Source organism: Lactuca saligna, chromosome 3 (assembly GCF_052625555.1).
Source record: "Lactuca saligna cultivar CGN05327 chromosome 3, ASM5262555v1, whole genome shotgun sequence".
Classification (NCBI taxonomy): domain Eukaryota; kingdom Viridiplantae; phylum Streptophyta; class Magnoliopsida; order Asterales; family Asteraceae; genus Lactuca; species Lactuca saligna.
In genome coordinates, this window is record NC_136419.1 from 78,774,149 (window position 1) to 78,799,480 (window position 25,332).

A 25,332-nucleotide genomic window follows, 5' to 3' on the forward strand; every position below is an offset into this window, starting at 1 on the left:
AGTCAAGAAATGCATTAGTAGAATGTTTAATATTACTGGTGTAGTCATTTGTATATATTAAACATAATTAGAAACAAAAAGTTAAAAAATATTGGATGAACTAATATAATATTATATAAAAAATATCAATCCAATCACTTTATTGTTGTAACTAACATATTAATATTAGAATAATTTCTAAATGTGTTAAATCCGTCTCAAAAGAGATTCTAAATGTGTTAAGTAATATAAACATAAATATAATACAATATAATAATAATAATAATAATAATAAATTTATTGGTGCAGATAAGCGTAGTGGGTGGTATATACATCGAATGAGTCGTAAGATTCCACAACACAACGACAAGTTTTCTTGTTTTTTACATTGTATCTCCCCCACAATTCTATTGCATCACCAAAATATGGTGATTAAAACCCTCTAATTTCCTCCATTTTTGCACTCTTTAAGCAATCACTTTCTACAAAAATGAGTCTTCTTTTAAATACCACAAGTTTGTTCTATGGAGCACCCATTAGAACCAGATCTACAACGTTGCACTGCGAGACCCGAATGTTTCGACCCGTTTCTTCATCTTCATTCTCTTCTGTTTCTGCAATTTTGACCAAGGAACAGCAATCAAACCTGCCGGAAAACAAAATCGGAGAAACCCATTTGAAATTGGCGTTTGATTTCAAGTCTTACATGTTGGAGAAAGCTAATTTGGTAAATCAAGCCCTAGATTCAGCTGTTCCACTCAAACACCCGGAAAAGATCCACGAATCTATGCGGTACTCCCTTCTCGCCGGCGGAAAACGCGTCCGACCGATGCTGTGTATCGCCGCTTGCGAACTCGTCGGAGGCGACCCGTTAACGGCTATGCCAGCTGCCTGCGCTGTCGAGATGATTCACACCATGTCGCTAATGCACGACGACTTACCCTGCATGGATAACGACGACTTCCGCCGGGGAAAGCCCACCAACCACATAGTATACGGCGAGGACGTCGCCGTCCTCGCCGGCGACGCCTTACTTTCGTTCTCATTCGAACACATCGCTACGGCGACAGAAGGCGTCTCCTCCGACCGGATTCTCAGGGCCATCGGCGAGCTCGCGAAGTGTATTGGCTCAGAAGGTCTTGTCGCCGGTCAGGTTGTTGATATCTGTTCCGAAGGCGCCGATGTCGGATTAGACCATTTAGAGTTTATCCATTTACACAAGACGGCGGCTTTGCTTGAAGGATCCGTCGTCCTCGGTGCCATTATGGGTGGCGGATCTGATGAAGAAATTGAAAAATTAAGGAAATTTGCGAGATCAATTGGGCTTTTGTTTCAGGTGGTGGATGATATTCTTGATGTCACAAAGTCGTCAGAGGAATTGGGCAAAACCGCCGGAAAAGATTTGGTGGCAGATAAGACTACATATCCGAAATTGTTGGGGATTGAAAAATCAAGAGAATTTGCAGAGAAATTGAATAAGGAGGCTCAAGAACAGTTGTTAGAGTTCGATCAACTAAAGGCAGCTCCTTTAATTGCTCTTGCTAATTATATTGCTTATAGAGAAAATTGATCTTTCTCATTTTATAATTATAATGTTTTTTGGTCCCAAAATTGCATACAATATTCAAAAATTAAGGTTTTTCTTTTTCACAGTTTATAAATGATCACCATTCGCTACATGCAACTACAAGAAAGAAAGAAAAATGAATATAATGTTTTTTATTTTTTTTTATTTTTTAATGTATATATAAAAAAGGAAATAAAGGGTTTGACCGATGAGTTGACTTAGGGACATAATGTGTTCGGAAACTCGTTTCTCATGTAACTCATCGGGTTTATCGAGCAATATGAATACCAAATCAAATCGTGACAGGAAAACATTTAAGGAAAAAAAACATAATACTTTAGATGTGTGATTTTATTTAGTTAAACATCTTGCATAGCATTAAAGAAAAAAACAAGAGAGAGAAAGTGAGTTACATATTTAGTTTTTAGTCCCTGAGGATTGTTGATTCTATCAATTTTGGTCGCAATATGTTTTTTTTTTTTTTTTTTTTTTTTGTAAATTTTGACCAAATTTGCAAAAATTAGTTGTACTCAAGGACCAAAAATATTCATTTAATTTGAGAAAGGACCAAAAGCATTACAAGAACATTAAAACTACAACAAAAGCTTTTTGGGACGAAACCTGAAAATATAAAATATTATCAGGGACTAAAACTGTAACTTACTAATAATAATTTAAAAAAAAAGACACACCAGCCTCAGAGAATAGGAACCTTATTCTGATATATTGAATTCTTTCTTACACCTCCAAACAATGCCAACGTAATTCCAGCTGTAAAAACAAAATATAATAATCAATTATCAATGGCCTTGGTGGTAATTTTTTATTTTTATGTACCTTTAACAAGTTTATGTCCATAGATGGAGGGGCAAATTGATTGAAGTATTTGTTGTAACACATGTGAACCATGCTCTAAAGAAAATTTACAAACAAATTTTAAATCCTTTTGACTGAAAGGACATAAATCTCTGAAAATTTATGAACAAATTCTAAACCCCTTTGACTGAAAGAATATAAATCCTTTTATTGTTTTTTGTTACTTTTAGATTGAATTATATCATGCATTATTACGTGTTCGTAAAGAATGGAGTTAAAGTGGACGAGGAGTTTGACCCATTTGATTGGTCTCTAATCAATATCAAATGATTTAAACACCATTTGATTGATATTTTATATTTTAATAGTTATTTAAGTTTATTCTAAAAGAAAATTACCAAATGGCTTATAGTCTAGCGGTATCCGGTGTTGTACTCTTTGAAGCTAAGAGTTCAAGTTTCATTGTGAACATATGTGAATTTAATGTCTAGTTTAGGAGTATATTAGATTTTCCGTATCTTTTTGCACATTCACAACTTCATCTTGTTCAATTCTATATAAAAAAAATCAAATAATATTAGTATTAAAAGGAAAAGATATCAAATTTACAATCATTAAAATAATAAACGATAAACAATTACCTTTGTCAATTTGTTAATTTTCTTCCTAATCTTTTTCATAATCGATTGTCACTTATGCTACCCCGAATCCAATCTGTGTACAAATTAAACTTTCGACAATCTTAGGAGTCAAAGAACTCTTAAAGAGATCCAAAACCATCCCACTAGTGCTAAAAACAGATTCCAAATCTAACGTTGAGATGGGAATGACGAACACATCTCTAGTCATCAATGATAGAATCAAGAATCTTGGATTATTCACTTTCCACTAATCTAGAATATTAAACATTTCTGAGTTGTCTTCAACACTTTATTGCAAATACTTTTCTGACTCTGCAATTGATTCAACTATGTTTATCTTCATCTTTTCTCTTAGTTTATTTCTCAATAGGGGGTTAGGTGCCATAAAATCCGGGTTTTAGCGTTTCCCTAATATCAATGATGAAATGGTAGACTCGAGAGTACTTGAAGTAGAACTTGGAGAATGAATTTTAATATAATAATTTTGTAATTCATAGATAGAATCCATGATATATTTCTTTTTTGCCTCCACCCCCTTTTCTCCATAACGATCCCCAAGTAGTATAACAAAATACTTTACTTTGTTCTTCGGTTTAAGAATCAAAGTAGAGTAGAGTAATAAATTCATTTTTTCTATGTCGCCAAAATACTTATCAAACTTTATTTTCATGGCAAATGCAATATCAAAAAGACTAGAATCAGAAATAACATCATCCAAGAGCGTACGAATGAAATATATATTCAATGGACGTTTCGATGTCACATAAAGTGTCCTGAAAATCCTCAAAGTAACATCATGAAAAGGTTTTAAAAATAGCATACATTCCTAACCCTTTCCTAATCGCTTAATGAAGGTATCAATAAACCCGCCTTTTCAATTTCGTACTGAAAATCAAATTCCTCAAGATCATATCTCTCAAAAGTTTTTTTGTAAGCTTGGGTAATTTCCAACATACGGTACGTAGAGTTCCATCTTGTTGGCACATCTCTCTTCAAGTGTTTTGTTATACCGGGATGAGCAACCTTAGAAAATTCAATAAAGTTATGAATTCTAGAAGGCGATTGACTAATCCATTTAACCGCCCATCGAACTATTTCAACCGCTTTATCAACTTTTTTGTGCCATCTTGCCCCACTAAATTTAAAATGTGGGCAACATATCGAATATGCATCCATTTACCATTTAGAAGACAGTTGTTGGAGTTTTGGAATTTTTTTTATCAAGAAGTCAATTGTCACATCATTTGTACTTGCATTGTCAACATAATTGTGAAAAATTTTCTATCTCCCACTCCATTAAACATTTCTCAACCATTTTCCAATATCAACCATACGATGACTCTCTTGAGAAGAAAAACACAACATTTTTTTTTTCAATTTCCATTCGTTCTCAATAAAGTGGGCGGTGAGACACATATAACATGATTGTTGTTTAGAAGTCCACGTTTCGGTGGTCAAACATATTCTACCAACATTTTTTTTAATAAAGTCACGGATTTTTTTCTTTTTCATCTAGAAACAATTGGTAGACATCCGTTGTGCTTGTACTTCTATATAGAATTTTAAACAATGGTTGAGTAACACTATTGTAATACCTAAAGCATGCACCTTATACAAAGTTAAAAGGAAGTTCGTCAACTACCAACATGTGGGCTAGAGCCTTCCGACTCTCATTTTGATCAAATTTCCAAGTTGACAATTTGTATTCATCACCATATTGGAAAGCTAGTTGTTTTTTCCCACAACTAAGTTTAACCAAATACGCTTTACATTTAGTTAAATGATAACATAGATTTTTTGTCTCATACCCACCAAATTCGCACTTGTAATTCCTGCCACCCCAATGCTTACATTTGCATCTTTGAACACTCTTTTCGTCCTTATACCTTTCAAATTCTTTCCAGAGTTTCGATCTTGGGTTGAATTAATTTTTTTTTTCTATTTTTCTTGTGGAACTTGATCATTGGTTTGGTTTTCAACTTTAATCGTCTCATCTTCCACTTCAATGTAATCATCTATTTTTGACATCTAAAAAAAACAGAAAAATTGTTAAAAAAACAGAAAAATTAGGGAAAAAACATGCAAAAAAAATGGTAAACAGGAAAAGCCAGAAAAACTATTACAGAATCTACCATAATAAATAAAGATCTTTTTAACACATGTTATATTCTTATTCATTTTGTCACATATAATTTTATGGTTATTTTAAATTAATTTTTATTCCACATGTTATTTTATGGTTTATTCTATTTTATTAAGTTTCCTATATTATTTAAATCTAATAATAAATGCATATAAATTTCATTAATGGATTTTCTTTCTAATTTCAAAATTACTAAATTTAAGTTCATTAATTTCCTTTATTTATTTATCTAAATTATTTGTTCAAATTGAAAAGAGAAAAAAAAAACACTTTAATTTTTATAATTCAATATTTTTCTTATTTTTCTTATAAATTCAAACTTCTTAAATATTTTGAATTTTATATTTATATTTTCTTTCAAATGAACTCATATAATACATGAGTCTCACACCTAGTCAATGAATATTTCCAACATGAACTATAATTTCAAATACCATTGGGTCAAAGTCCTACATACCTTAATGGGAAAATGATAAAGAAAAGTTCAAAGTATATTCCTAGTAACAAGATTCCAATAATCCCCAAGACTCATGGTGAAAAGTTAAGGTCTGGAAAATTAAATTTGGACTAGAAAGTATAAAAAACAAGAAAATTTTGTTGAAGCAAAGTTACATATTTTTTCTACAATTACTTTATGTGATTGTATTTCTTGAAGGTATTTCAATTTTACCAAAGACCAACACTTTCTTTTACAAAACACTAGTATTTAGCTATATCTCTAGTCTACTAGCTACTAAGCCTATATGTTTTTATTCAGAAACTTCTGAAATCATAAAGGTTCGTAATTTAAGTCGAAAGTATGCCCTTCCCAACATAAATGCAACAAGAGTTTTGTCAAAAGGAAAACAAAAGCAATCGCAATTTTGAAATCGTAACAGTTTCTCTATATTAGAAGTTTTTCATTTAGAGAACAAAAACAATCTCAATTCTCAAAACCTACTCCATAAGTGGAAGTTGTTGAATGTATATTACAACATGACAAATGTTTCTTAAAAGAATCCTGAACAAGATTACGTTGAGAAAATAGAAAGAAGATATTGAATCTGAATCTTTAATATGTGGTTATTTCTAATTTTCTATGTCAAAAAGAGTATCAAATGGTTGTTGTCACTTACATTCAAGCTTGAAGTCCAAATTCGTGATTGTTGCCTCGTTGGTGGTGAGTGGTGACGAGTTGATGATTGCGACGCTACGACGAGCAACGACCACCTGATGACCGACGAGGCGGCGACGAGCCGACGACCAACTAATGACCGACGAAGAGGCAGCGACGACTAGCTGATTCATCGGTAACGAACAAACGATGAGCGGACGAGGGTTTTTTTAATGTAAATAAAATAGAACGAAGGGAATTGGGATTTGGGACGGATAAACTCATAAAGGGTTAATTGGTTTTTACAATTTTACCTATTGGGCGATTTATTGTTAAAGATATTTCGAGTAATCGGGTATACCCGAAACCCAACAAATTTACCCTTTACCCAACCTAAAAAAAACCGGGTTACCAAAATACCCGAAATAATTAACCCGATACCCGAAAAAATCAGGCGGGTAGTTCGGGTAACGGGTATTTTCGACAGGGCTAGCTATTGGGAAGACAAACAGATCAGACGTATGACATGGTTAAAGGAAAATGATGTGAACTACAAGCAACTTGCATCAAGTTTAATGAAATATTTGAAAATCTTAAAAATATGAAGAAAAGTGGTAGCAACGATTTCCATATTTTATTAATGACATGCTAACAATACAAGGTTATCAATGGCGGTAAAGCATTCGACTACCAAAATACATGGGAAATTCGCCGTAATGGTCCAAAAGGGGTCCATAATCCGAAGATGTTGCATTCAAAATCGATCATTGGCTCCAACAAAAGGTTAGGAACTTCTAGGTCGGATGTTGTCACAACTAGGAATTCTATACCACGTAACAACAACAATGATAACATTTGTGAACCAAAAATGTGAAAGCATGTATGATGCTTATTCAATAACAACAAATTTTCCATCAAACGCTCTATGCAAGCACTTCAAATAGTCAACAAAGAATTGAAAACCCTAGAAATCCTGGTTTAAGTCCATTATGGGCTAGGATTTCCTTATTGGACCTAATGGGCCAATAAGCTTCCAATTTGATTATTTTGGGCTTAGAACTCTTAAATGGGCTCTAATTGGACCCACTTCCATTTATTTTAATAATTTGGGCCATATTGGGCCTAGAATGAAATAAAATACCTGAATGGACCTTATTGGGCCATAACTAACCTAATTAGCCCTAATGAGCCATAAAAAAAATCATTCCTTGATTTATTTTAGGCCATGAACCCTCTCCAAAGACCAATTGGGCCAAAAATCATCTAATTGGATCATAATGTGGGCTTAAGCACAAAAAGGCCCAATCTCTTTTCTTTCGTCTCCCTCTCTCGGCCCAAACCACAAAACATGGGGAGGAAGAGTTGACTTTCTTACATGCCACCTCACAATTGTACATGGGGTATCCATGCACTCTTCTCATACTTCCAAGCAATCCATCACTTCACTCACTCTCTCTCTCTCTCTCTCTCTCTCTCTCTCTCTCTCTCTCTCTTCTCCTCTCTTTTTCTTCTTCGACTGAGAACACAAAGGGAAGGATACACACACACAATTCACTCAAAACTCTCTCAAAGAGCACTCTTTCTTCTTCATAAAAAATTTCAAGATTTAAGAGCTTTCAAGAAGGATTCTCCATAAGAGTCATCATCTTAGGTAAGTTGATGCTTGGATCCATAGTCTAGACTCTTTGTTTTATCAAAAATCTCTCCTTAACTCATACAAAATTCGTGATCTTGCATCTTAGAACACATCTAAGACAAAGATCCTCCAAGAAGCTTGCTAGGCTGAGAATAGCATCAGACTTCTTTGATTCTTCTTCAAAATCGAACCTACAAACTCAAGGTGAGTTCATACCCCCTCTATTTTCGGTTTTCATGTGTTTTATGGGGGAGAATACAAGTAAAATGCGTAGATCTATGTGTATTTGTATGTTATGTGTGATTTCATGTGTTTATGTGGTAAAAGTGTAACAAAAAGAATAGAAATTCTAGATCGATGGATCTAGGAGGAAGATAAACATGATCTAAGAAGTATTACACTAAAATAAGTCAAGAAAAATTACCTTCTAAGATATAAAATATACATATTACAACATAAAACCCATTTTTGGGCTAAAATTGGCAAACAAACAAAAGTTGGGTTGAAAAATTGCCATTCACGATTTTCTTAAGGGCTAAAAGAGTCAAATCAGTAAAAATAAATGTTTCTTTATGGATACCATACTTTTTTAAGGGCTAGAAGTGTAAATTGTAGTTTAATGGGCCAAGTTTTGGGCTTTTCAGCCCATTAAGCCCTAATTTGCGAAAATCCCTAATTTTTAAGGGGGTGAAATGATAAACTTCTCAAACAAGGGGTAAAAAGGGTAAATGAAACTAATTCAGGGGTCAAAATGATGTATTTTCCAAACAGGGATAAAAAATGTAAACTTTTTGGATTTTGGACCAAAATTGTAAAAGTTACAAAAAGTTTGGGCTTAAACCAAAAAACACTTTTCTGGAAGGGCTGAAACTGATAAAAGTAAATTTTGAGCTAAGACCATCACTTAAACAAAGTCTATGGGTCAAAAATGATAAGAAAATGGTTTTTAGGGCCTAAAATGTCTTTTTATATATATAAGGGACTAAAATTCTCATTTTTATTAAAGAATGGTTGAAAAGGTGAAACAAATATTTTGAGTCAATTATTTTATTATTAAGATATTTGGGTCAAAATTTCCAAACCACAACTTATGAAAAATGACAAGATGATTATACATAAATTTCCAAATATCGTTATAAACGACCGTCCAGTTTCGTATCGACACAAATTTAACAATTGTTCAATTAAACATTTCCGACATCTATACTATACCTAAAACAAGTAAACATTAAATCCTTTGGGCTTGAAAGTTCCAAACATGCTTATTGAGCCTTTGTGATCCATTAACATGATTTTTGGGCCCAATGGATAATTATAAATATTATTAGGTCTTCTATGACCCAATTTCATATTTAAGGGACCCTCAATGGCTTTTAAGTGTTATTGAGCCTTAGTGGCCCATTAGCATTGCTAGTAAGGTCCAAGTAAATCAAATACGAAATGAGCCAGCGTGTCCTTCGTATAATCAATAACCATAAATAATACGCGGGAATAGTAGGATCTGGTAATCCTCTTCTCCTCGTTTATTAGGCAAATCGTCAATCCAAGTAAATAAATACAGGTCGATAATCAATCGTAATCAAAGTCAATTTTGATTTAGTGAGTAATAACGGGTGGCACCAACGTGTGTAGGTCATAGTCTGTAGTTATCATCAAAGTCCCCTGGAGGGAGAGCGAGAGTTTGTGTATAGATCTATACGGGGGTGACTCCCTCACACCTCAGTTGTTCGCTACAGTTAGACTCGGCCAGTCTAGGGTGACAAAATCTTAAGATCAATTCCGGCGTTGATCAGAATGCCAAGACAGACGAACTACTCATTATCATGCATGATTATAACGACTCACATAAATAAATCCAATACTAATCAAGTAATCAAGATAAATCAAAATCATTCAAGGATGGGATAACATTACGAACAGTTGTACGATATTTTCTTTATTTTCGGATAACATCGGGTTTTCCGGGGAAGTTCAACATTTTTCACTGGTACTGTTAATACGAAGTTTTTCAACTATACACGTTTTGGAATCATCATGCATATATTTACAGATCTTCACACTTTTATACAAACAACGGTCTTTTTAGAAAATATCGGATTTTCTAGGTTGTTTTCTTACAAACTCCACAAAACATTTTCATATCAAACCTGCTTATGAACTCACCAACATTCCATATGTTGACCGTTTTCAAAATAACTTGTATTCTCAGGTAACAGGTATGTTGAGGAGTAGTACCAAGTTATGTTAGGATGTTGTGCTTTTGAAACTATCAAACACTTTATGTTATGAATTTGTAATGTTAAAACAATATACTTGATGTGAACAAAGTTAGTTGTAATATATTGATGCATGGTGATGCTTATGTTATGATTAATGTATATTTATTGTGATGATATTCAAATTTAGTCATGTGAGCCCTCAGACGTTTCCGCCGTCTGGTTCGGAGGTGTGACAGATGTGAGTTTTGGCGTCGACCTGGGTGAAGACTTTAACTTCACCGAGGGCAATTGTCCACTGGAACTCCAACTTCGTTGACTTTTGGGAAGGGACAAAGCGAAAAGGCGGTGTAGCGAAGACGTACTTGCGGAAAAAATAGATAAAACAAAGTTTTCTAGAAAAAGAATATGAAGCAACGGAAGAAACTCGTCGCTGGAAAATAACATTTACTGGTCTTCAAATTATAAACATAAAACCTCAACTGGATCTCGATTCAGAAAATCTAGCGACGTTTCTAAAAATCCAACAGGTCCGTGAAAAATATGGAAATTAGGTTCTAAGGTTTTTAACTTTTATGTTTAATTTTCTATGTTTTTAAGTTATTTAGGTTTAAATTTTTATGTTTTAATGTTTTTTTTAGCAATTTAATTTTGAAATTTTGTGTTTTATGTTTTTTTTAGTAATTTTGGTTTAAAATTTAAGTTATGTAATGTGTTTTTAAGTAATATGAAATATTTATTTATGTTTATTAATTGTATTTTTTATTTAATCTAAATGTCAAAAAAAGAAAAAGAAAAATAAATAAATAAAAAATTCTGAAGTGATCATCATTTCCAAGGGCTAGTGAATATATAATGGATATGATGTGACACATAGGTAACATCACTTTGGAGAGTGGTCACATTCAACCTATCGAAAAAATGTTGCTACCTGTGCGCCACGTTAGCTTCACCACCGGCCCACTAAACATTGGAAATGGTTACCACTTCACAAATTCATTTTTTTATTATTATTTTCTATTTTTTAACATTATATTAAATAAAAAACAAAATACAAACCATAATTTAAATAAAAACCAGAATTTAAATAAAAAAACACACATTACATTAAAATTAAAAACACATTACATTAATATAAAAAACACAAATTAAAATCCTAAAATTCTTAAAAAAACACAAAAAAAAAAAAAAAAATTAAAATCATAAATTACTTCAAACCATAAATATTAGAACCTAAATTCTATATTTGTCCTAGACTTTTCGTTGAATTTTAAGAAACGTTGTAAGATTTTCCGGGTTGATATCCGGTTGGGGCTTTGTGTTTATGAGTTGGAGATCGGTAAGAACTATTTTTTGGTGATGAGCTTCCTCCGTTGATTCGTAATTTATTCCTAGAAAAACTAGAGCTTTATATATGGATGTCGCAAGCTCGTTTTCGCTAGTTGCCGATGCTTTTCCGCTTGAAGACGCTAATCTCGCTTTGTCCCTTCCCGGTGGTCGACGAAGTTGTCCGGTGGGCCCTCCCCCTCGGTGGCATCAAAGTCATCATTGAGGTCGAGTCCAAAACCCACTTCCGTCTCAGACGTTCTTGCTCTTTTGTTGGAACCAATGGTATATCCTGAATGCGCCATTTTCGGATATATATCACATTTTGGACCGTTACGATAATGTTGAAACTGTTGCTACAACTTTTATGCATATTTTTAAGCTTGTCAAATATGCATTTGAATTTGGTGCAAGCTGCTCGTAAATCACACATTTTTGCATGGATCGAGTCGTACGTCCGCTCTGTTTTCTTTCCTAATAACGCGTGGAAATGATCTAAAATACGACACCAAAAACTTTAACCCGTTTGCGAGTTGCCGACATCCCCGTCTTGCGATATGAAAATCCAAGCTTTCGCTAAAGCTTCCTCCTCGTCTTTGTTTCATGCGGTAGTTCTCTTTTTTTGTGGATCATTTACTTTTTTTTTGGCTTCGACGAATTGGTTGTTGTGTTTCTAGGACCCGTTCGTCATCTTCATCATTGTCGAGATTTATAGGTTGAGATTGAGATGGTTAAAATTGTTGAGGTATAAAAGAAGGTTGTTGAAATTGTTGAGAAGGTTGTTGTTGAAAGGCTTGGAATTGGGGTTGATTGAATTGTTGTGGTTATTGTTGGCAGAAGAGTTTTTTTTTTTTTTTTTTTTTTTTTTTTGGGGGGGGGGGGGTGTGAAGTGGTGAATAGAAGTTGTTGTTGGATTGAAGAGGTTAACAATTGCATGTACCTAACATTTGCATTATGAGTGTTTGGGGTGTTTTGATTTGAATCTATGTAGAGAGAAAAAAATATGAGAGAGATGAGTGTTTTTCGTAGATGGTAATAAATTGTAGAGAGTGTTTTTTGAAGTGTTAATTACAAATACAATAGTAGGTAATTTTTAGGTGAAGTTGAGTGTGTTTAAATTTTAAAAAACAAGTTATTTATTTATTTGTTAAAATGGTCAAAAGACCGTTTCGCCACCAAGATCCACCCGTTACAAAAAGAAAGATTTTCATTCGTCGTCTCGTCCCATCTCCAGAGCCACAATACACGCACCCCACCAAACTTGAAAGCGGTGTTCACGTGCGGGGAGACGCGCCACGTCAGCCTAAGATGCGTGGAACTAACCCCATACCGGATAGTCTTATAGTTTTTAGTTAAAACTATAAAGGAGACATCATAAGTATTTTGCAGTATAAGACGATTGTGTTAGTAGTATTGTTTTTATGTTAGTAAGGGTTTTTTTCTCTTTCAAATGGCAACCATTTTGGTGGTAAAGTTGATTTGATTTCATCGGACAATTATATGTGTTAACAAAGTTTTCAGCCCAATTAAAACCGGCCAGTGCTCTCTATCTATGTTAATCATGCATACAATTTGAATCTTATTCCAAAACAACACAACATAATAATGAAAGAAAGAAGTATGTAAATATGCAGGTTAGTAGTGAAGCAGACGTTTTTACACTCACCCTAATTGTAGCATTCGTTGATGTCAGACAACAGTCAAACCATATAAAAAGGGCACATCCTAATAACTTAACATAATATAAAATCGATTGCTATAGAAACTATAAAAATGCATGAAATTAAAACATACATGAAAAAATATGAGGAGATAGGAGATATTAGGGCAAAACGACTCTGTAAGAATGTTAAATATGGAGGAGAAGAATAGAGTATTACTGTGAAATACAGAAGAAGAAACCGACCTCAAAAGCGTGTACAAAACAAAAAGAAAGATAGAGGAGAATGTTATGATAACTAAAATGTCGATCTTGAAAAATGGAGAACGGTAATGGAAAACGTGGAAAGAATGAAGCAAGTAATCGTCATAGATGCGAGTAGAAAAAAAACCCAAATTGAAACTATTCATTACGGGGTTGCTTTTTATTATATAGAGTAACTAGGGTATAACCCGTGGTTGAAACCACCGGGGCCGTTCCAAACATATTTTGGGCCTATGGCGAAAGAAAAAAATGGGCCCTTCAAATATATAAATGTCATTAAGTTTTTTATAAAAACTCGTTAATTAAAAGGAAATTACTTGTACTATCTTCTAAATATAACAATTTCCATAAAAGATTTGAGCCCCTTTAAAAGATGGGACCTGGACGGTCGCTGTAACAATGAGATTTTCAAAACAAAATTTTCATTTTTCAACAACCAAATTTATATATAAAATATTCTCAAAAATTATTCCACAATAGTTATCAAATCAAAATATATCCCAAGATCACAAATCAAATCTCCTCTTTGTGTGTACGGGTCAGGACGGCGCCTTTCCACGGTCCTCGTTAGTACCTGAAACACATAACACAACAACTGTAAGCATAAATGCTTAGTGAGTTCCCCAAAATACTACATACAACACATACGCCACTCGAGGCTACTATACGACCCTCCGGTCGATGTGTCTCATCGGGACCCTCCAGTCCCATAGTTCGTTGGATCCTCCGGCCCGATCTGTCTCGTTGGACCCTACGGTCCGGTCTATACAATTATATATCATACCTACATCACATAGCACATAATCTCATAAATGGCACACAATCTCATACCTAGCACATAAGACCCTTCGGTCAACTTATAATACCACTCTAGGTAACATATAGTGAGAAGACTCACCTCGTGTAACTCAGTAACTCGGAAATCTCAGACTCCGCTAAAATAGGATCTAGCCTCCGCCTAATCATACGAAATAAACACTCGGCATCAACACATTTACCAAGGCTAGACCATTCCCTCACTTAGCACTCTCAGGAGGGTAAAAGACCATTTTACCCCTCTCATGGCGCAAATACCCTACAGTTGACCAAACCCTAAAAGTCAACAAAAGTCAACCCTCCGGGTTACGCTGCGCGTACCAAACATGTACGCTGGGCGTACCCGGTTGTAACGCCTGTGTTTCTGGGCTTGCCATTTTTAGCAATGTAATGGTCTAGGTTAACCTTTGGAACCTGTTTTGAAATAATAAGATTGTATTATTTGAGTATTATGTGTTTTGTGCTTAATTTCTTAAATATGTGGTTTGATTAATTAAGAATAAAAATAAGCGTCAAAATTTAAGTGTAAAACAAACTTGATATATTTAGATAATGTTGTAGTAGTTGAAACGAGGTTTCCGAATATATAAAGAATGTCGAAATCCGAGTTATAACGAAGAAGTTATGACCTGTCGAAGTTTCGCGACAGAACCGGCACGACCCAACGCGACCCAGCGCGATGTAAATAGTGAATTTAAGGTAGATAGATATCTATCCTTAGTGATCTAAATGATAATTGAAGATCTCATCGATAGTAGTGCAACGATGGAAAGACGGACGGAATCGGTGTTCAGATGAAGGAGTTATGAATTTCGAACGGAGTTTTTATGTCCGGCCTACTAAAAATAATATATAAGTAATATACTTATAATATATTAAAAATAAAGTCAAAATTAGCCAATGGAGTCTAAACGAGAGTTGTAGATCATGATCTCACCTTCACGGCGATATAAAGAACGTCGAAAACGGAGTTCGTATGCGAAAGTTATGAGTTTCTGAAGTTCGGGGCGCGAAACCCCAAAACTGTCAGAGACCACGACGTGGCAAGCAGTGCCACGAAGTGGCAAGTGTCCTGACACCTCCGGGAGGCCCCCAGATGCAACTTGGGATGACGCATGCAGTGACGACCAAGCCCACGACGTGGAAAAAGGTTGCCACGACGTGGCAAGGGCCAAATTTGCCCTATAAATAGATTTGAAGGGCCAGCCATTTAGGGTTGCTATTTTCTCTCTTCTCTCTCCCGTTTTGCATCGATTTGCGTGCCAGAAGTACCCCGAAGCCCCGGTAATATTCCCGAGTCCCGAAGCAAGTCCCGAGATCCTGAAGATCCCGAGAAGTGCGGTTTCCGAGCCGAAGCTCTGCCCGCGAGAAGTTCGATTTTTGTAGAGATCTTCCAGATCTGCTGCGGATTACTACTTTTGAAAGCCGTAGTGCTGTCTGATCATCTTCTGATCAAGTGAGTGTATACTACCTTTCATAAACGCAATAATAATACAAGTATGGTTTGAGTGTATTAAGTATATTGTTGTTTATACGTGTGAGTGCGTTGTTACTTTCTCCTAACGTATAATTATGAAGTATTTTATACGAGATACGTGTTATGTGTATATTTTGTTGTTATGTGTGTGAATGTATATTCACTTTCTTCTATCTTACAGATCTGATTATTTCTATATGAAATACGTGTTATGTGTGTGTGCCTCATCTGTTATATGGAAAATGTATTGATCAAGCATGCTATACAGGTTTTGAAAATATGTATAAAAATGTATGTTTTTATCTACTAATATGTTGGGTAGAACATGGGTAGATAGTCGGTGTGTAATAAACAGATGAGAGGCCTCGTTGTTGTTTTGATCCAGTCATCTAGCGGAATTTAGATGACGACCACAGACTTTTCTAGACAGTCCAGTGGAACGCTAGCAGGCTCATAACCTGTAGGTGTTAATGAACTTGGGTGTTCATTCGCTGTATTCCATCCCCCTCATGGTTGCCATATTTGACTTATATTGCTGGGGAACCCCCGCAGCATGTGTTGTCACCCCGATGAAAATATTCTTAGATTAGGTCCCTTGTGTTAGTTATTTTAGGGACATAAAGTGAGAATAACGGGAATGGGTAACTGGGTTATTGTTGGTTGATAATAATTAATTTAATTATTTATTGTGGGTTGAAAACCCTATATGCTCACCAGGCTCCCAAGCCTGACCCACTCAGTTTTATTTGTATTACAGGAAGTGGCGCAAGGGCGTAAGATGGATGAACCATCAAGTTGTTTTGTTTACAAGTCTGTATATGTATATATTTGTTGAATGACTTGTAATGTTATCGTTTATGCTTATTGGTCTATATTGGAACATGACACCCCGAGTTTTGATTATATAATGAAAAATACATTTCTTTTATGAAATGCTTTGGTAAACATTGTTTTATCATGTTTTGTTTTTGGGAACAAATTCCGCAATTCTTTCAAATCAAATGGATTTACTCTGAAATTATTTTAAAAGCATAAATGAAAATCGGTCTTTTCTGGCCGAGATTTTGGGGATTAGTTTAAGCGAACTAGGAATTTTTAGGATTTCTAGACTTAAACTTAGAATGCTAAGTGAAATTTTGAGATGTGTGTGTGTTATATTTTTGACACAAGCACTAGTTTATTTTAGGAAAGTTGCCTAAAATGCTTTATGTGCTAAATGTTATATGTTGCCATATATGATATTATTTGTTCGGATCTATGGTCTGTTGCCGACCGGATCTAGAAACTTTATGTGTGTAGGATTCTAAGCGTACATCTACGATATTCGAACTAGCATGTAAACGTTCCGGAGTGATAAGGATGATTTGAATATCTATTGTGAATGAGGATCTAATTTCACCTTATTCGGTGTGTAGATCAAAAATGGTGAGAATAAGAAGTGGAGTTGGAAATGCTGATGAAAACAGGAATCAACCACCAGTGATTGAACAAAGACCTGTTGTAGCAGCAGCACCTGAGCCAATAACCATGGCTGGTGTGCAATTGATGATTCAGACGATGTTGGATCGTCATATGGATGAAACTTGATGGTTGCTTCAACAAAATCATGAAGAACTGTCGATTCGTGTGGAAGAGCTTGAATTAAATGAGGGGCACTCGGAAGGTGGAAACTTTAGTGGGTCTGTTGGTCAAGCCAACCCACCGATAGTTAGGCAAGATAACCACGATGGAAGGAATGATGGAATGGGTTGCAAGTACAAGGACTTTCTAACTTGCAAACCATCGACCTTCAATGGAAAGGAGGATCCGATTGGGGTTATGGATTGGATCTCCGAAATGGAGCTAGCCTTCATGACGTGTGGCTGCAGAGGTAAGTTGCAAACTATCTATGCCGTGCGTCAATTCCAAGGTGGAGCCGTTCGTTGGTGGAACACTCTAGGGAAGACTTTGAGCCCTAATGAGCCACTGCAATTGTCATGGGCAGAGTTCTTGGTGCAGTTTAAGCGCAAGTTCTGCTCGACTCAAAATCTGTTGGAGTTGGAGAACAAGTTCCTGACATTGACTAAGGGCAGTATGTCAGTTGATGAATACACCAATAACTTCACCGATAAGATGGAGTTTGCCTTGCGTATCGTTCCAGACGAGCTGACTAAGGTGGACCGGTATGCGAAGGGACTTCCATGGGAGTATGAGGTGCCAGTACATCAGGCACATACTTTAGAGGCAGCTATCTGGGCTGCCAAGTCTGTTGAGAACATGATAAAGGGGAGAACCACCAACAAGGTTGAGGTTGGTGAGAAGAGGAAGTTTGAGGGAACATCTGGTTCCGGTAAGAAAAGCAAATTTTCGAAATCTGATTCGAAAAGGTTTGGTGGGGGAAAAGGATGAGAAGCAAAGTGGTGTGATAAGTGTAAGAAAAAGCACTTTGGGAAATGTAGCGAGGATGTGACCTGCTACAAGCGTGGAAAGGTTGGACATTTTGCTAATGAATGTCCGAACAACAAAAGGATGTGTTTTGGTTGTAATGAAGAGGGGCACATTTTGAAAGACTGTCCGAAGAAGAAGGAGGCAGCTAAGCCCAACATTCCACCAAAGCCGAAGGCGAGAGAATTCCAGATGACACTGGAAGCCGCTAAGGATGAAGCTGATGTCGCTTCAGGTACCTTTCTCGTTAACAATTTGCCTGCCCAAATTTTATTTGATTCTGGAGCCAACTACTCCTTTATATCGCATGAATTTGGTAGAAAACTAGCTTTGCCTGTTGATAGACTAGATGATGCTTTATTACTCGAAGTTGCTAGTGGCAAGTTTGTACCTGTTAGCCATCGTATGAAAAACATCTTAATTGACTTGAATGAGAATAAGTTCCGCGAGGAATTATTACCTATCGAACTTAATGGTTTCGACATCGTGTTGGGAATGGATTGGCTTAGCGCCAATGATGCCGAAATTTTATGCAAGACGAAGATAGTTAAAGTGAACCCGCCTGGGAAAGAATCGTTTATGGTGTATGGGGACAAACGTCGAGTGAATTCTGGAATCATTTCCCTAATGAAAGCCAAAAAGTGTTTGACCAAGGGATGTACATCATATTTAGCATTCGTGATTGATGCTAAGAAGGAGAAGAAGGTGATGCGGAGTATTCCAGTGGTGTGTGATTATCCGGAAGTATTTCCCGAAGATCTTCCTGGATTACCTCCTGATAGACAAGTGGTGTTCAGAATTGACTTGTTACCAGGAACCACGCCAATAGCAAAAGCACCTTATCGATTAGCACTGACGGAGATGAAGGAGCTAATGATGCAACTTCAGGAGTTGTTGGACAAAGGTTTCATTAGACCTAGTTCATCACCCTGGGGAGCTCCGGTGTTATTCGTGAAGAAGAAAGATGGAAGTATGAGAATGTGCATTGATTACAGAGATCTGAACAAGGCAACAATAAAGAATAGATATCCGTTGCCAAGGATTGATGACCTGTTTGATCAATTGCAAGGTTCGAGCTATTTCTCGAAGATCGATCTTAGGTCAGGATATCATCAGCTGAAAGTGAGAGAGCAGGATATAGAGAAGACTGCGTTCAGAACTAGATATGGACACTACGAGTTCTTGGTTATGTCGTTTGGACTAACCAATGCTCCGGCAGCATTCATGGATTTAATGAACAGAGTTTGTAATCCGTTCCTTGATAAATCTGTGATAGTGTTCATAGACGACATTCTGATTTACTCAAAAAGCCAGGAGGAGCATGGCAGACACTTGCGAGAAGTGTTAGAAGTTTTGAAGAAAGAGAAGCTTTATGCAAAGTTCTCAAAATGTGATTTTTGGATTCGTGAAGTCCAATTCTTGGGTCACGTGGTCAACCAAGAAGGGATAATGGTTGATCCAGCGAAGATCGAAGCTGTGATGAAGTGGGAACAACCGAAAAGTCCCACGGAGATCCGAAGCTTTTTAGGATTAGCCGGATATTACCGAAGGTTTATGCAAGGCTTTTCTTCGATCGCTACTCCATTGACAACTTTGACCCACAAAGGAGCTGCTTATGCTTGGAGTGAGAAGCATAAAGAAGCATTCGAGAAGCTAAAGAAGAAGCTATGCGAGGCACCGATACTTTCTTTACCCGATGGAGTTGAAGATTTCACTGTTTATAGCGATGCGTCTGGGGTTGGATTGGGTTGTGTTTTGACCCAAAGAGAAAAGGTGATAGCATATGCGTCTCGACAGCTGAAGGAGCATGAAAAGAATTACCCGACTCATGATTTGGAGTTGGCAGCGGTAGTTTTCGCTCTGAAAATATGGAGGCATTACCTCTATGGCACAAAGTGTAAACTTTTCACTGATCATAAGAGTCTCCAATATCTCTTTAATCAGAAGGAATTGAATATGAGGCAACGACGCTAGCTGGAATTACTTAAGGACTACGATTGTCAGATACTTTACCATCCCGGTAAAGCTAATGTTGTTGCTGATGCTCTCAGTCGGAAAGTCAATCTTGAAAGGAAAAGGCCAAGAGCGTTGAGAATTGAAGTTGTCTCGACTATTTTAGAAAGTATAAAGAAAGCTCAAAGCGAAGCTTCTGAAAAGAATGACCGAAAGGAGGAACGTTTGGGCAAAACGTTGGTGTTCGGTATGAACAGTCATGGACTGAAGGTCTTCCAAGATCGGATTTGGATACCTAAGACAGGAGGAGTCAGAGATCTTCTGATGGATGAAGCTCACAAGACCATGTATTCGATTCATCCCGGTAGCACTAAAATGTATAGGGACCTGAAACCCTACTACTGGTGGCCGACGATGAAGCTTGATGTTGCAAAGTATGTTGCCGAGTGTGTGACTTGTGCGAGAGTCAAGACACAACACCAGAAACCGTATGGGAGTTTAGAACCTTTACCTGTGCCTATGGGTAAGTGGGAAGACATTGCTATGGATTTTGTCACTAAACTACCCAGAACAAAGAATGGTCACGATATGATTTGGGTGGTTGTTGATCGATTCACTAAGAGTGCGCATTTCATAGCAGCCAGGGAGAAATGGTCTATGGAAAAGCTTGCGAATTCTTATGTGAAGGAAATTGTGAAACTTCACGGTGTTCCGCTAACAACTGTGTCGGATCATGATAGTTGTTTCACCTCAAGGTTTTGGAAATGTCTACAAGAAGAAATGGGTACCAAGTTATGTTTAAGTACAGCTTACCATCCGCAGACTGATGGTCAGAGTGAAAGAACGATACAAACACTTGAAGATATGCTGAGAGCATGTACCTTGGAATTCCTAGGTAATTAGGATGAACAATTACTATTGGTAGAATTTTCCTATAACAATAGTTTTCACTCAAGCATTAAGATGGCACCTTACCAAGCTTTGTACGGACAAAAGTGTCGTACGCCGTCTTGTTGGCTTGAGGCTGGGGAAAAGCAGTTTATGGGACCGGAGATGTTTCATCAAACTGCTGAAAAGTTGAAAATAATTAGGGAAAGAATGTTAGCGGCTCAGGATCGTCAAAAGAGCTATGCTGACAAAAAGCGAAGACCGATGACTTTTGAAGTTGGGGATTCGGTTTTGCTTAAAGTCTCGTCGTGGAAGGGACTTATAAGATTTGGTAAAGGGGGAAAGTTGAGTCCAAGGTTTATTGGACCGTTTAAAGTTCTTCAGAGGATTGGGAACCAAGCTTACAAGCTCAAACTACCAGAAGAACTGAATGGAATTCATAACACTTTTCATGTGTGTTATTTGCGAAAGTTCACGGGGGAAGTTCCCGACATGATTCCACTTTCGGAGTTGAGAATCGATGAGAACAAAAGGTTGATTGAAGAACCAGAGGCAATTGTTGACCGAAAGACTAAGAACTTGCGACGCAAGATGGTCGAGTTAGTGCTTGTCCGATGGAAACACACGAATGGGCCGAATCTCACCTGGGAGATGGAGAGTGACATGATGGGTCGCTATCCGCATTTGTTTTTTGATGTGTGATTCCGGGGACGGAATCATTCAAAGGTGGGGAGAATTGTAACGCCTGTGTTTCTGGGCTTGCCATTTTTAGCAATGTAATGGTCTAGGTTAACCTTTGTAACCCGTTTTGAAATAATAAGATTGTATTATTTGAGTATTATGTGTTTTGTGCTTAATTTCTTAAATATGTGGTTTGATTAATTAAGAATAAATATAAGCGTCAAAATTTTAGTGTAAAACAAACTTGATATCTTTAGATAATGTTGTAGTAGTTGAAACGAGGTTTCCGAATATATAAAGAATGTCGAAATCCGAGTTATAACGAAGAAGTTATGACCTGTCGAAGTTTCGCGACAGAACCGGCACGACCCAACGCGACCCAGCGCGATGTAAATAGTGAATTTAAGGTAGATAGATATCTATCCTTAGTGATCTAAATGATAATTGAAGATCTCATCGATAGTAGTGCAACGACGGAAAGACGGACGAAATCGGTGTTCAGATGAAGGAGTTATGAATTTCGAACGGAGTTTTTATGTCCGACCTACTAAAAATAATATATAAGTAATGTACTTATAATATATTAAAAATAAAGTCAAAATTAGCCAATGGAGTCTAAACGAGAGTTGTAGATCATGATCTCACCTTCGCGGCGATATAAAGAACGTCGAAAACGGAGTTCGTATGCGAAAGTTATGAGTTTCTGAAGTTCGGGGCGCGAAACCCCAAAACTATCAGAGACCACGACATGGCAAGCAGTGCCACGAAGTGGCAAGTGTCCTGACACCTCCGGGAGGCCCCCATATGCAACTTGGGATGACGCATGCAGTGACGACCAAGCCCACGACGTGGCAAGGGCCAAATTTTCCCTATAAATAGATTTGAAGGGCCAGCCGTTTAGGGTTGCTATTTTCTCTCTTCTCTCTCCCGTTTTGCATCGATTTGCGTGCCAGAAGTACCCCGAAGCCCCGGTAATATTCCCGAGTCCCGAAGCAAGTCCCGAGATCCTGAAGATCCCGAGAAGTGCGGTTTCCGAGCCGAAGCTCTGCCCGCGAGAAGTTCGATTTTTGTAGAGATCTTCCAGATCTGCTACGGATTACTACTTTTGAAAGCCGTAGTGCTGTCTGATCATCTTCTGATCAAGTGAGTGTATACTACCTTTCATAAACGCAATAATAATACAAGTATGGTTTGAGTGTATTAAGTATATTGTTGTTTATACGTGTGAGTGCGTTGTTACTTTCTCCTAACGTATAATTATGAAGTATTTTATACGAGATACGTGTTATGTGTATATTTTGTTGTTATGTGTGTGAATGTATATTCACTTTCTTCTATCTTACAGATCTGATTATTTCTATATGAAATACGTGTTATGTGTGTGTGCCTCATCTGTTATATGGAAAATGTATTGATCAAGCATGCTATACAGGTTTTGAAAATATGTATAAAAATGTATGTTTTTATCTACTAATATGTTGGGTAGAACATGGGTAGATAGTCGGTGTGTAATAAACAGATGAGAGGCCTCGTTGTTGTTTTGATCCAGTCATCTAGCGGAATTTAGATGACGACCACAGACTTTTCTAGACAGTCCAGTGGAACGCTAGCAGGCTCATAACCTGTAGGTGTTAATGAACTTGGGTGTTCATTCGCTGTATTCCATCCCCCTCATGGTTGCCATATTTGACTTATATTGCTGGGGAACCCCCGCAGCATGTGTTGTCACCCCGATGAAAATATTCTTAGATTAGGTCCCTTGTGTTAGTTATTTTAGGGATATAAAGTGAGAATAACGGGAATGGGTAACTGGGTTATTGTTGGTTGATAATAATTAATTTAATTATTTATTGTGGGTTGAAAACCCTATATGCTCACCAGGCTCCCAAGCCTGACCCACTCAGTTTTATTTGTATTACAGGAAGTGGCGCAAGGGCGTAAGATGGATGAACCATCAAGTTGTTTTGTTTACAAGTCTGTATATGTATATATTTGTTGAATGACTTGTAATGTTATCGTTTATGCTTATTGGTCTATATCGGAACATGACACCCCGAGTTTTGATTATATAATGAAAAATACATTTCTTTTATGAAATGCTTTGGTAAACATTGTTTTATCATGTTTTGTTTTTGGGAACAAATTCCGCAATTCTTTCAAATCAAATGGATTTACTCTGAAATTATTTTAAAAGCATAAATGAAAATCGGTCTTTTCTGGCCGAGATTTTGGGGATGTCACACCGGTGCCTTCACAGAATCGGGGTGTGCCACCCCCTACGCTACGCGTACTGGAATTACGCCCAACGTAAATCCCGATTCAGCCATATTGAGCATTTTGGTCTTAAACGGTTAAGACAAGAACTCATATTCCAAATCTAACTTCTCTAAGGGTCCTTACTCCATAAAGTTGAAACCTTTAAGCCTTGCATGGCTGTAAAGATCATCTATCACTCAAAGCACCTTTCCTCTTTCCATATTAAGACCCTAACTCATGCATGAATTAATATCCAGGACCAAGATTGGATTTTTATGAATCCTCAACACATATTACACTGGGGAAGGCCAGATCTAGGCTTATGGAGACTCTTTGCACACGAAGTCTCCACCTTTGCACCCAAAACCCTAAAATGGGTCGAAAAAGCAAAACTCTTGAAGGACAAGGAAAGCTTTGAGCTTTTTACCTCAAAAGGGATCTCCAACCACTTTAGAACTCGGATTTACTCTTGCTCTTCCACTTTCTAGCTCCAACAATTGCTTCCTTTTCTCCTTCTTCACCTCAAAAAGGTACCTTCAAGCTCAAGAACACACACACAAGCTTAAACATGGATTTCTGCACGGTAAGGGCTCACTTAAGGGGGTATGGTGGCTGGGGCAAAGGACTAAACGTTCCTTTTATAGTGCACAAGCCATAAATTAGGGTATGCATCTGGGCACACTACGCCCAGCTTAACCTTGGGTACGCCCAACGTACCCGGGCGAGTCCGCGTTCAAAATAAGCGCGTGAGTACGCGCGACGTACGCCTCATTACGCCCAACGTACTCACAACCAACACACATATTTAAGGGACTCATCTTGATAACTCTCAAAATAGAAGGGTTATAAAGCTTACCTGAATTTCGGGCTGTTACAATTCTCCTCCACTAGAACCAAACTTTGCCCTTTAAGTCTCATGTCGAAAACAACTCTGGATGCTACTCCCGCATCTCCGACTCTGGCTCCCAAGTCATCTTGGACCTCCTCCGATGCTGCCACTGAACCTGAACTAAGCGCACCTCCGTGTTTCTCAGAACCTTGATCTTCCGATCCAAGATTGCAATCAGCCTCTCGACATAATTCAGACTCGCGTCCACCTGGATATCCTCCAGTGGTACCACTTCCGACTCATCGGTTATACACTTCCTCAGTTGTAACACGTGGAAAGTATCATGAATCTGGTCCAAATCTGCAGGTAGCTCCAAGCGATACGCTACCCTGCCTACCCTCGCTATCACTCTAAACGGCCCAATATACCGGGGCCCCAGCTTGCTCCTCTTCCTGAATCAGATCAATCCTTTCCAAGGAGATACCTTCAGGAGCAAAAAATCCCCGACTTGGAACTCGAGCTCGGATCATCGCCTATCCGCATTACTCTTCTGGCGACTCTGAGCGGTCAACAACCTCTGTCTGACCTGCTGTATCTGCTCTTTCGTCTGAAGCACTATCTCTGTACTACCCATCACACGTTGGCCTACCTCACCGCAGCAAATGGG

At 37.2% G+C, this 25,332-nt stretch overlaps 1 protein-coding gene across 1 annotated transcript; it reads left to right on the forward strand.

Annotated features, from left to right (window-relative positions):
• The first annotated feature begins 322 nt into the window (after nucleotides 1-322).
• GGPS1 (geranylgeranyl pyrophosphate synthase 1) lies at nucleotides 323-1,629 on the forward strand. The gene has a single exon (XM_078985463.1). It carries the CDS (start codon nucleotides 470-472, stop codon nucleotides 1,547-1,549), a length of 1,080 nt encoding a protein of 359 aa, XP_078841589.1. The 5' UTR covers nucleotides 323-469; the 3' UTR covers nucleotides 1,550-1,629.
• Nucleotides 1,630-25,332: the final 23,703 nt, after the last annotated feature.